This window comes from Amphiprion ocellaris, chromosome 21 (genome assembly GCF_022539595.1).
Source record: "Amphiprion ocellaris isolate individual 3 ecotype Okinawa chromosome 21, ASM2253959v1, whole genome shotgun sequence".
Taxonomy (NCBI): Eukaryota; Metazoa; Chordata; class Actinopteri; family Pomacentridae; genus Amphiprion; species Amphiprion ocellaris.
Genome location: NC_072786.1, coordinates 18,912,311 through 18,926,299, shown reverse-complemented (window position 1 = coordinate 18,926,299; position 13,989 = coordinate 18,912,311). Strand labels below are relative to the sequence as shown.

Genomic DNA, 13,989 nt, shown 5'->3' with positions numbered 1-13,989 from the left:
ACAACAGAAAACACAAACACAGGAAAGGAAAGGAAAGGGGAAAAAAAGGAAAGCCTGCCATTTAGTCAGTAGAGGTGGAGGTCCTGACAAAGACAACTTGAAAACAACTTGTACATAACCACATATAACATAATATAACATAATATTGTCCATACCAGTGCCACAAATATCAACCCTTCCCAGAAATGGGTTACCTGTTTTTCTGGGTGAGAATACTAAATTTTCCATATCTGAAAACATGATATTATCAAAATTCAGTGAAAATATTCACTACCAGTCAATACTTTGGACACATCTTCTCATTCAATGCTTTTTATTTATTTGTATTATTTCCTACATTGTAGATAAATACTGAAGAATAACACCTTTTGTTTGACGACACATAGTTGCCTATGTATTCTTTTATAGTTTTGATGTCTTCAGTATTAGTCTACAATGTAGAAAATAATGAGATAAAAACCATTGAATGAGAAGGTGTGTCCTAACTTTTGACTAGTGGTGTATATTTAACTCAGCTTTGACTCCTAAAGCAGCACCCTACATGAACTGACCTGACATCTTGCAAGAAGTTGAATCATATCCAACCCCCTCCTAATTCCTTTTATTTTTGTGTGCATCTCATACTAAACTTCTAGTTGGCCCAACTTTGGCAGCAACAACTGTTACCAAACAAACCCCTCATTGCTTCTTATTAGGCTCATGGCATTCAGCCAACAGGCATCAGATGGTCCACCTGAGTCTTAGTCTGAAGTAGAGCTGCAACTACCTACCATCTTCAGCACTCAGTAATATTAATTATTATTGGCAGGACTGCTGTGAAGGCAATGCTCTAATTGTTTAGTCTAGCAAATGCATAAAATACATAATTTTCCTCAGTCTGAAGTGATGCCCTCAAGAAAACTGTCTTTAAATGACGTAGGTTCATTAGCAGCCCGTACCTGGAAGATATTCAGTGATATAAAACAGAGACAGAAAATATTCTCATTTTGACAGTCATGTGCACAGAATTTGTGCTTTTGCTTGATAAATAAGTTAAACAATTGGTACATAATTTAAAAAACAACTGATTAAATCTCTCTTGTTACTCTCAGTTCTAAATTAGATACAATCTGTTTTCTTTTCCTCTGTATGTTCTTGTTTTGTTTTACTGTTGCAATAGGAACAAAACATTAAAAAGCAACTGTACAGATGTGATAAAAATGTACTCAGTGTATAAACAGACAAGATGATACAGACGAGTCACAGGAGCAATAATATAGTGATAGTACTGACAATAATTACAGCAAAGCTCTACAAGCAGACAGTGATGTTCACGTCTGAGAGCACTGTTTAAGATAATCCTATTTTGTTTTGTATTTGTGTTTAAAAGTTTTATTGCAAAATGAAATATCCACTGAATAATTAGAGTCAAAAGTTTGATATTTTTAAAACTAGAAGATGATAACTTTCAAATGAACTCTCATACATGCATTTTGGTCAACAGTTGTTTATCATTTACGCGTAACAGACAAAATTCCATCAAACAGGGTAACAGAATTTATTTATGACACATGACACACACAATACGACACAATACGATCTGATGAGCCTTTATTAATCCCACAATGAGGACATCTGCATTGTTACAGCAAATTTAATTCTAATTCATGACAGACCTGTTTTTGATGGTTCTTGGTGTCTCCTGACCATCCTGACCAGTGGTCTCTCAGCAGCAGGTGATAGTTTGTCTTTTCTTCCTGATCTTGGCAATGACACAGTTTTGGCCTTTGTACTTACAGTTGTTTGTACAGTTGATGTTGGCATCTGAAGCTGTTGTGAAATGGCTCCAAGTTACTTTCTTGACTTGATCAAGTGATTGATTTGCTTCTTGAGATCTTTGCTGAGCTCCTTAGGCCTGCTGTAGCGTTTGTGCCTGTCATTTAAAACTCCAGACTAACTTGATGTACATGGTCTTCAAGTGTATGTAAACTTTTGTTCACAACTGTAATATATATATATATATATATATATATATATATATATATATATATATATATAGTTTTGGTAACTATGGATTGTTGCAAGTGACAATGTATTTCGAAGGAAATTCATGTTTCTGGAGCAAAATATAGTTCTAATGAGTATAAACACAGTATTACTGTGTTCATGTCTCGGGGTCGCCACCCTTTGAAAGACAAGTCTGTAGTGACATTGTCTCTGTCAAGCTTCAGATTACACATTAAAACATTAATTGCTACTGCAACAAGCAGGAGAAACTGTTGCTTAGTAACTGCTGCATCCGGCAGCCTTCTGGAGTCTTCAAATCAGTAATGAGGACACTGTGTCAGGAACAACCATCATCCAGCCAATCACTGTTGAATATTCTCTGTAGCCTCTGATGATTGAGCGAGAATATATGTGAGATAAATCTGTTGAATACTACAGTAGCGGTCAGAGACACAATTAAGCCCTGCAACTGAAGTGTGTGTGTGTGTGTGTGTGTGTGTGTGTGTGTGTGTGTGTGTGTGTGTGTGTGTGTGTGTGTGTGTGTGTGTGTGTGTGTAGTTGGATTTGGGCAGAGGCAATTACATTTTGTGTGCTTCTTGTGTGTCCCACTTTTGGCTGGTGGCTTGTGCTGCTGGTTTAACAGTCCTGCCATTAGTGTCACACACTCACACACACACATGCATGTGGGTAATTGTTACTCTGTCACTGCGTGGCAGAACTCCTCTCTAAACCTCTTAAGCTAAACATGGAGCCAATCGTGGCTCCATGTGGCTCCACGGTCAAAGACGATTTCAAATGGTCATAGTCTTCAACCCAGTCTAAATTTTGATCTTAGATTAGTTCAATGCCAATAGAAAGTATAATAAAGGTTGACTTACTCAACCCCAGGCTGTTTGCTCAGTAAGTCTGTGGGTGGAGGAGCATTTAGAAGTCTTACTGTTAGCCCCACAGACTGCTTTTATATCCAGCATTTATCCCACCACTGCTTTCTTTTTCTTTGGCTCTTTGCAGTCTTTTTTAGTTTTCTTATGTTGTCACTGTCTGTGATGAATTTTCCCATAGTTGTAGCTTTTGTTCCTGTTCTTTTAGAAGACAAAAGTTTTCGGTTGACTTAAATGTGTGTAGTTGTTTACACAACTTGGTGGCCACAGTCCCTCAGCTGCCCAACAGCTTCAGGTTTACTCCATGTCACCTTGCAAATTGCAGATTTGTTGGAAATTTGCTCCACTGAAGTGTAATGTCAGCTATGACCTATCCCCCTAATGTAGTCTTAAGATTTCAATGGTTTTAGTTCATAGTGTGGTTATTTCTTGCCAAGTTTTAGCAAAATGCTTCTTTTTTTTTTATGTTGAATAATTAACGCTCACATTGCTCCAAACAAATTATCATACCAACTTCAACAGGAATTATTGTCATTATCAGTACATCTAACAATAGTGTTTTTTTCTCATTTTGTTGATTATTTGGTTTTTAAAATGTCAGGAAATAGTGGCATGTGCGCATCATTATTCCCAGAAGCCCAAGTTAACAATCAAACATCCCAAACTTTGAGATGACAGTTATTGAAAAACTAGCAAATGAGAAGTTTTGAGAGGTGGGAACAAGCAAGTTTTTCAGTTGTTGCCATTAATTTTCTCATGATTATTTTTTAAACCCAAATTTACGCTGAACTAGCAAATTAGTTCTACTCAAAATAATCAAGATCAAAAGAGCTTTGTGCAACATATATATTTAGACATCAATTTGAAGTTGGAATATTATGAACATCTCAGACATGTTATATCTTTGTGAAACTGGCACTAAAACTTGAAATCTTTGCCCCGCAATGAGACAAAGCTGTTAAAAGTCTATTTTTAGGATTTTCCCTATAATTTCTCTTTTAGACATCAGGTTCCTCAACATCACACTTCTACTTCACTTCTGTGCAAATTATAAAGTGGCTGAAGAGTGAGAACATCATCTAAACCATTACAGCTAACAGCTCCCAAAAGTGCCAGGAATTATGAGTAAAAGAAAATGAATGTTGAAATCTGACAACCTGCAGCTAGCCGGGCTTTTAAAGTCTTGCATAAGAAAAAGAAGGTTGGACAAACTGCTTCATCTTCACTGATGTGGAATGAATAGTAGACTGGTAAATTACAGTCAACATCAGTCATTTTTAAACAGATCAGACCTCCATCATCTCTGGCTCCATGCATGATGATTGCTGCGACTTTTACAACACATCTCATTTTCTTAAAGCTGCACTGGGTAGAGATACAGGAAAGACAAAACAGAAAAAAAATAATAAAAAGACAATTTTGAAAGTGCAGTGCTCCTCATGGAGCTCTCATCTCTTTCCTCAGTCCCTCACACCCGATGACTGTGGGAATATGCATGCATTTCAAACAGCCAATCTACCAGTCACCATTTATTCATGACTTTAAATGGGAAGCAAAGCCCAGTCACCTGAGTGAAAGTCTACTATACATATCCTGTGGCATCACCATGTCCTCGGACACCACTATCCGCTCTCTCACTATTCCATGAAACCACCCTAGTTCAGATTTGTAGAACCTTTTTGTGCTGTGTGCCTGTTATGTGTCTAAATAACAAGACAATCATAGAAAAATACTTTGTTATTATGTTTTAATGATAAACGTGATTTTGACGTCACCAGCGTTAGTATATGCTTAGCAGACATGCAGAATCTGAGGCTGCACAGTGCCGCATTTATTTTACATTAGTGTATATTCTGAGATGTTAGTGTATACTTGTTTATCAGTTTTCTAGTAAATGTGCTTTGATGTGATAAAGCACTTGAATACTACGTATATGATGTTCTTGATGTAATTGATAATTTTTTCTGTTTTCTACAGTGTAGAACAAAACTAAAGACACTTTTGGAATTACATACCAAACAAAAAATGTAAATTTAGCAAAATATGCTTTCAATTCTAGGTGACTACCTCATTAAACTACATCATTAAACATGTCTGCCCTTTAATAGTTGTAAGGTGCAATATTTTAGTGCACAAGTGACTCCAGAGCACCAGGTTATTGTGAGTTGTGTGACATATAATAATATGATACACACCAATCTTAAACAGGAACCATCTGTAAAATACAAATATATTTCCTAACTAGTATAACTCCAAGGTCAGGGCTTAGTTAACACTGTCTAAAATAACAGATAAATACAGCCTTTATAGGCAAGCCTCAGCACTCATTAGCCATCTTAGTAATGCCTCTGGGAAGTTGTTTGGAGCATAACAATGTCACAGCTATGAGTTCAATTTCAGTGGCCATCAGGACATAAATGCTGCATGTAGAGAATCAACAGTCAAATGTAATTTAAAACCCCTAAAAAGTTTGTTGCTTTTGCCCCAAAATGGGACCTAAAGCACTTTTATTCCCTCAGGATCTTATATTTGTACTACACATTTGCAGATTCAGAACACCGTACTTGAATTATTGTATTGTTAAGATCCCTTGCAGCTAGAAGATCCCTAGTTTGCGTCCCAGCCTTCCCAGGGTCTTTATGCATGGAGTTTGCATGTTCTCCCTGTGCATGCATGGGTTTCCTCCGGGTACTCTGGTTTCTTCCCACAGTCCAAAAATGTGCTGAGATTAATTGATTATTCTAAATTTGCCTGTAGGTGTGAGTGCGATTGTGATTGTTTTTCCTGTTTTAAGTTACTGTGTTGTTTTTAAGTTATTCTCTTGTTTTTCACTGTGAAGCACTTTGGTCACCTTTTGGGCTGTTGTAAAGGACTATATAAATAAACTTTGATTGACTGATGGATTGTAACGACACAATGAGTTGGATGTTTCCCTACGCAGATGACTGAATTTTTGGGGGAGCTCCTGTAACCCTGATGTATATCTCTCTCACAATTAAATCCATCGCTTACACTCTCACTCTTAGGTTTGTAAGAAACAAACTAAAGACCTAAGAGTATCTCCCTTACAACACAGTGCACATTGCACTGGCACACAGGCCCCTGAGCAACTGAGCATTTGGAGCAAATGCATTATCATTTAGAGGGATCAAAGTAATAGATTTACTATCCCTCTTTTTGTCTTTTTAAAAATAACTAAACTTAAGCATAGTATCACAGTCTCTATATTTGTAATTACATTTAAGCAGCCTATATCAATGATCATTTCACTATTTACAGCAGTTTGAAAGTATTCCAAAATATTCCTGCAGTTGACATTGCACACCTTAGTCCATATTGTTTCACTTTTTGTGGTACAAACAAAGCAAATAGGTATGGAGATGTGACTGCAACTGTATCCAGTTTCAAATAAGTCTGTGTAATCTTTCATGACTCTTGGACGTTCATTCAGCAGCGAATCTAATTTCCAGACAGGTAGAAACACAGCGCTGTTTCTTGATGTGATGGTTACTGCAGGGGGGTTCATACTGTTTGATTCCCTCCTAGTTAACTAGCTGCCTTTAGAATATATAACAGTGTAATGGAAATCATATTTACAATTTGGGGAGATTTTACTTGACAACTAATACATTCTCATTCTTTCTTTTCCATGTCCATCTGCTGTGTGACTCCACACTTTCTCTCCAGGTAAGACATTTGCTTTCAATCCATCTGCCTGTTTTGTTTTTGGGAGGAATTGGTTTTATTTCTTCTTTTATTCCTGCTTGATGATGGTGGTATTCTGCTGAGGGCCATGCTAGAAGGCAGATTGTGCCTCTGTCTTGTAGCACTACTGCTGTTAGTAATTTAGTTTTTGAAGTGTAGCTACAGCTTTTGGATATGATGGAAAGGGACCTGGAACAAGGCTCCTGGTTCTGAGTTGATACAGCTTTGAATTTGCAACTTTTTGGATAGCATTATCAAACAGTGTCCCATCAGCAAATACTTACATGGTTCATTTTGGATGGCAGTGGCATATATTGTCAAACATTATATGTCTGATTTTATTCATGCTTGATGACCATCAGTGCTGACCCAGGAGCTTGTCAGAGTAAACCATCTCTCCATTGTTTTATGGTAGTCCTGCTGTTCTTATCAATGTTTCTAAAGTCAAGTTACATTTGTGCGTGTGTGTGTGATGCTTGTGGCTGTGGTGGGCAACTGAGGGTGTATTGACAACGCAATTGCCACGTTTACATGAGACCTTTAATTCCTCTTTAATTCGGAATTAAAGTTAATTCCGCTTTAAAATCTCCTTGTAAACACTTAATTCTGAATTAAAAAGTTAATTCCAAATAAACTTAATTCCAAATAAACTACCTGGTTTATTCCGATGTTAATTCCGAATAAACTAATTCCTGTGTACGTTCTATTCATGTATACAGTTAATTCTGCTTTAGTTAATTCCGGTTATTCTGCGCATGCTTGGTTCCTCACGTAGCGATGACGTAGCGACCTACACAGCTTGGTCGTCTGCCTCCCTTCTCCGGTATTCTATCTCTCTTCTCCTTCTCAAGTGACGCAACAGAAGTAGTACGCCATTGTCGAGTTGCTGTTTTAAAACGACAATAAAAAGCAAAGTGAGAAGTGTGCTAATTAGTTGTTCCTCCATGTTGTTGGGGAAAAGAAATGCTGCGGCAAATGGAGTTTGTTTTCTTCCGGTAAACAGGGATACGTCACGTCCACTCCCTGTCCAATCAGAATCCTTTCCAACGCCCAAGCGTTAAGGCGGAATTAAGGAAGGGGATAAACGCGTGGTCCATGTAAACCTTAATTCGGAATTAATATTTCCATGTAAACACGAAGCACAAAACTTTAACTCCGAATGAGTTAATTCCGAATTAATAATTTCGAATTAAAAAACTTCATGTAAACGTGGCCAATCTCTGTTTATGGTCCAACTAGTGTAGTAGCTGTTCTGGAACTTTCCATGAAATCCCACGGTCTTCATGAGCACTTGGAATTTGCTCAGTTGTCATGAAAATATAGGTTATACTGCTTCGTTTTTGTCAGCGCTGGTGTTTCTCACATATCATTGAAATAATACTCTTGTATTTCGTTTCAATAGACTTTCTTTGTCATATATGACCATAATCAAATAGCTGTTGCTCCAGTGGGATGGGCTTTTGAATATTATAAAAATAACCTACACAAGACAGTCACTTTTTCACTTTGAACTTGTCACAGCTATACCATCTCATGTTTATTCACACCACATCACATCACATCACATCATGAGCCACAGAAGGGCAACACCAATGCAGTTCATTCATCCCCAGGTAAGGAGAAGAGCAGTTATGATGTAGCCATAATAAAACAAGTACAATAGAAGCTGGCTGGAGAAAACACTGGGGCCTACTTAGAGGAAACTGCAGGGGGCCTGTGGATTTGATTCACGGTGCTGTGTGTGCCTGAGTGAGTGTGTTTGTAAAGTAGCTTGAGCCAAACTGAGCTTTCACAACATGTATATGTTTATGTTGAACCTGAAATACTGGTTTCATCCTCCCACTCCGCAGTGTGAAAGAAGGCAGTGAAGTGTCTCTACTTCAAAAAACAAACCTTAGAAAAAGAGGATGCTTTGTCATTTGTTTAGCCTTTCCCCCAGTGCACAGAACCTTTTCAGATTTTATTCTATATGAAAGATGCAGAGAAAGGGAAGGGGTTTATCAATCACATGCGCTCCTTTTGTTTTTCTAATAACTAGGGATTATATCATCCTTTTGTGATACAGGCCTCCAAAGTATTGTGTTGAATGGCTGGGTAGGGTGGAACATGAAAATAGCGGCACATGCCAGTGGAATAACAAAAATGTGGCCTCCTCCGACAGGAAGGCTTTAGTCAGTGTGATTATATCAGGACTTTATTTGCTGTGTCTGAGGCTGGCTGTCCATCAGAGAATAGACACAGGAAGGAAACAGGATAGCTCAATTAACTCTGACCTCAAACCTCTCGCTACACGCTAGCCATGCACAGCAGAGCCAATGGTGCTGTTTGACCTAGTTTGAGAGCTTTTCCAAAAGTCATTTTGCAACAGCAGGTATGTGTAAGTGTTTTTTCATGGATGTGGATAAGGTTTAGCTTAAACTGTACCAGACATGAGTTTTGGTATATCAGCACGATTAATATTCTAGATATTCTTTGCTTCATGACCCAGTATTTGGCTAGCCTTCGTGAAATTCAATGAGCACGTTCCTGGTCAAACATGAAGAGCTCGGACATCTGGAAGAAGCTTATAGTAGATACTCTTGGACACCAAAATTTGGAGGTATTCAACACACTTAATTGGAAGGACACCTTTGGGTAGACACAGAACACCATCTGGCTCGGGGCCACCTTGGGAGAGATACTTTATTTTAGCCTGCTGCAAGCAGATTAGTCGAAATTAAGAAGTGAATGGCTCAGCACAGAAGAGCCAATTCCTCAGGACAGGATTCAGCGGTCTTCCTTCTCCTCAAGGAAGAGGGACACTCATTTCAGGACACTAATGTTCAGATTTTGAATAGGGAGGATAGATGATTTGAGAGAGGTGTGAAAGAAGCCATCCATGTCAAAGTGGAGAAGCCATCTCTGAACGGGGGGGTGGTCTGTGACATCATCTTTCGCCGATTTACAATCAGGTCCTTTCAAAACTCCCCAAAAGAACTACTCAGCAGAATGACTCATGTGAAGTGGCTCATGCTAATGACCACCATTAGCATATGAGGGCTCGGTGAAACTCGCACTTGGCAATGGTCGTCGGAATGTGAATAACACTGACCACACCTCACAGAGGTTATAAGCTGAGGCAACATCACCACCACCAAAACTGAAGAAGCCTCTTGGATGAGAGGTGAAACGTCTTCAAGGAACTTTCTTAAAGTCCAGTTGGATTGATTTAAACAACTTTGGGTAACCATGACCTGGATGAATGAGAAACTACACAGACATATTGCTTTGGTTGGAAAAATCAATTTGAAAATCTATTTATAACAGATTTTAGAAGTATCATAACTAATGTCAAAGTTGAAGACTTGAAATTTTTGAAGGTAATGTTGTCAGGCCATGTCTGCAGACTTGCCACATACAAGGTTGGAAGTTCTGCTTTCTGTCAGTGCCAGTGTCATTAGCATTGTGTTCACTATAGGTAAACTTTAGCATGCTTACTTCTACAGTGTGTGCAGCTATCAAAGAGGGAGAAACCACTTTCTCCATTGGAATAAAACTGCTAAAAATATTGAACTTGTGTTTTTTTTTTGCAATATGCCTGTTTGCTCAAGAAAATAATCCTACACCACAAGGTTAAGCATTATAGAGTCTTACTTTGCTTTTATTCTCTTATCATGTCACAATATCCATCATGTTGTTGGATGATGTCAGCTTATGAGTAGAGTTAGTGCTGAAATACCAGACTAGCTGGGGAAAACTAAATGAGAACAATGCTCAGTAGTTAAGGTTGAGAAGCACTCAAGCAACAACACTCTGCTGCATCAGACCTCCACCAGAACATTGTACAGCAGGTCTCTGTATTCTGAAAGTGAGTAGCTATGAGTGTTAGCCATGCTGCTGGTAGAAAACATCCTGGTTATCTTTCCATTGAAGAACAATGCTTCATTCTAGTCATTAAGTCCACTGGAATACCCATGGGTGGCTCTCAGAACACGTCACCCACTGCCCATGGCACTGATCCGCTATCAGATTACCATCATGATATCCTGGATTAGGACAGTGGGAACAGCCCAGTAGTCCAGCCCAGTCCTGATTTTGCATCAGGGCAGAGAAATTCTTCATCCCACAATCTGACATCTGGGAGAGTTACTGATGTGTTTCCTGTTCCCCACGCCCTCTTGTCACTGACAGTGGTCAGCATTTTCCCACTATATATATTCACTTCCACCAAAATATTAGCTGACTCTCTGTGTATTTTCAAATGATTGCTTAAAATTTGAGTTTTCACAATCAGACATTTGTTCAACGTCCTTAAATTGTGACATAATACACATTTTCAGAAAGTGTCCCATTTAACAATACTCAGTATATGAATATGACTGGGGAGATAGAAAGGCTAAACACATAAACACGACTTGGTTCCTGCAAACTTTGGACTGTGAATCCTAAACAAATTAAAATTTCTTGTTTAATTGGATCAGACAGATGAGGACATACAGGAAATGATGATTATTCCCTGTAGATTTTCCATAGGTAGAATGTAACTGCAATTTTTATCTGTACCACAGCTGTGTTGTGGGTTCTGTGGCAGTGTACTTCGAAAGATCAAAGAGTCCACAAAGAGCCCAGTTTGACGCCTCTTTTTTCTCAACTTCACTACTTCTGTTGAGACTCTCTGCCTTTGTAGAGCAATACTGATACTGAAATATGATACCTGATCAAAAAATGTGCAAAGTGGCCAGAACTGCAGTGAATAAAGGAGCATAAAGAGTTAGTGGCATTTGGTCTGTTTGTCTGCATCACCCTGGCCTTGAGAAATACAAGTTTGATCCTATTCAAGGATCATATGCTGTGTATTTCCTGTGTCCTTGATTCTGTCCCAGAATTTTGGCATCTTATCTCAGAGACAAGGATGGAAAAGATAAGACATGCAGGATAAACAGCAAACATCAGCTGGCCTCCTCATACCAGGTCAGAGTCAGAGAAGATCAACTCTTCAGTCATGTTGTTTATGGAGGAGTGAAGCTGAGCCAGGCTGTTTCTGTCTGTTTTCATCTTACTTAGCATACATGGTCTGACCACAGCAACCTCTCAGATATTACTTTATCAGCAGAAAAAATAAACACATGAAACGTCATTATTGACTTTTCCATCTGTGGCAGCTTGGGTTTGTATCATCTCTCCTGCTGGCAGCCAGACAAACGGCTCATTTTTCATTCCATAACAGACTTTCAGATATTCTCCTCTGAAACACACACCCTAAATTCAGAAAGTGTGTGTCATTTTTGTGTGCATATTTATCTTCTCCTCCATCTGGGCTGTTGCAGGTCAGGGGTGGAACAGGAGAACTGTTCCCAGCTTCATTTTTGGACCGTGCTCTGTTTGTCTGGAATTTCCTTATTTCAGGAGGGGTCACTCAGAGAGATGATACCGAGAAAGACAGAGACAAAAAGAAGCGTGTGAGAGGATAATCAGGACAAAGACAAAAGAGTAAAGTGCAGTACCTGTTGATCATAGAAAATGAAACTTAATGAGAGGATACAAGTTAGGGAAAGGAATCCTCAGAAAAGCAGGAAAGAAAACACAACACAAAACCCTCAAAAATTTACTTCACTTTTTAAATTTTGCAGAAAAACTGAATGTACATTAATTAAAATTTTTCATAAACAAAACATTGTTTTGACTTAATGCCATGTGTGCAAATGTGTAATAATGCATACTGTATATAAAGTGGCATTAGCCCAGTTCAACCAACCATCTTGATCAATAGCATAAATGCAGCATGGCTCAGAAACAATGAACAGAGAAGCAAGTTCTTGGAAGATACATTCAGCATGGAGAAACATACTCTAAAGTTGATGTGCATAGTGTGAAAAACACAAAGGAATTAAGCAGAAAAACATCTTCAGCATGTAGAAATATAGTTTTTATTCAGTATTACTAACATCTTGGTAAATGTTATATATGAGGATTACGTTTTTTTTGTTGTTTGGAAAATTAAAAAAAATCTAAAACATGTACTTAGATTTTTTTTCTACTTAATGATTATTATTATAAACAATATTACTTTGTTATACTGGATAGAGGGACAAGACTTTATACTGCAGTGAAAGTCAGCCCACAGTGAATAAAAACATATGCTGAAGGTTCTGGATATACTGGAACAAAACGTGGAATGACAGCAGCAAGTGCAGCTTGCAGCAACAGGTCCTCTGTGACTGGGACAAGTCCTAGACAACCAAACCCAGGAATGAAAAAAGTACAAACCTCAAAATGATCTCAGCAGTTCAAAGACAGGCATCCATTTCTGTACACATAGTTCAAGCTTCACAATGTTGACATGAATTGAAATGTTCCTGTTAGTGAGCTGCAGCAGCTGAATGTGTTGTAGCAATGTACCTCAATTCAATTAAATTCAATTTTATTTATATAGCGCCAATTACAGGTCAAATTGTCTCAAGACGCTTTACAGAACCCATATGCCTGACCCCCCAGAGCAAGCCCTAAGGCGACAGTGGCAAGAAAAACTCCCTTTCAACAGGGAAGAAACCTTGAGCAGAACCCGGCTCTAATGTGGGGGGACCCATCTGCCTGCTGGCCAGGCAGGTTGAGAGGGACAGAAGAGGTAGAGGGTTAGAGGATAGAGGTAGAGGGGTAGAAAGGTAGAGGGGTAGAACTGTTGAGAGGGGGAGGGATGGGAGAAGAGGGGGGTGGGGAACAAGGAACATATAACACACAGTTGGCTACATGTATGATAAGCTAGATGATACGTACAAAGTACAAGCTAACATTGAAAATGATTCATAGTTTACTGTTAAGATGGACAGCTCTGGAATTAAATATACTACATATATAGCTGTTAGTAAAATTCAAACAATATGTAGATGAGCCTATCAAGTATAGTAAGGGCGATGCAGAGTAGACTGGTGGAAATGGGCAACTGGAAGCAGTGGACTGGAGGAAGATCAGCAGCAGCATCCCACAGTGGACATGATGGAGACTAGGCCAGTTGATGGGATAGTAAATGCAGATCTGAAGCATCCAGCTCTCGGACCAGGGACACTCGGAGAAAGGACACAGGGAGAAACAGAGTGATTATAATGCAATAATGGTATATATATTAAATACAAAGGCAGATAGAGAAGGGCTCAGTGCATCAAGAGAGGTCCCCCAGCAGCCTAGGCCTATAGCAGCATAACTAGGGGCAGAACTAAGGGACGTCGAAAGGGGAAGTCAGTTGTGCAAATGAAGACTCCAGCTCACCCCCTCGGGGTCACCCAAGTCAGCCCTAACTATAAGATTTGTCAAAAAGGAAGGTTTTAAGCCTGATCTTCAAAATAGAGAGGGTGTCCGCCCAAACTGGGAGCTGGTTCCACAGGAGAGGCGCCTGATAACTGAAGGCTCTGCCTCCCATTCTACTTTTAGAGATTCTAGGAAC

General features: G+C 38.9%; 1 protein-coding gene across 20 annotated transcripts in view; it reads left to right on the top strand.

Moving 5' to 3' along the window:
• LOC111563581 (pleckstrin homology domain-containing family A member 5-like) overlaps positions 1-13,989 on the top strand; it is a 294,554-nt gene that overhangs the window by 101,292 nt on the left and 179,273 nt on the right. The window contains exon 4 of one of the 20 annotated variants that reach the window (XM_055006650.1): positions 6,555-13,195. The exons of the other annotated variants lie outside the window; for them this stretch is intronic. Coding sequence (XP_054862625.1) covers positions 6,555-6,558 — 4 coding nt within the window. The 3' untranslated portion in view covers positions 6,559-13,195. Of the gene's footprint in view, positions 1-6,554; positions 13,196-13,989 lie in introns of those variants that run through there. 20 annotated transcript variants of the gene reach the window in all.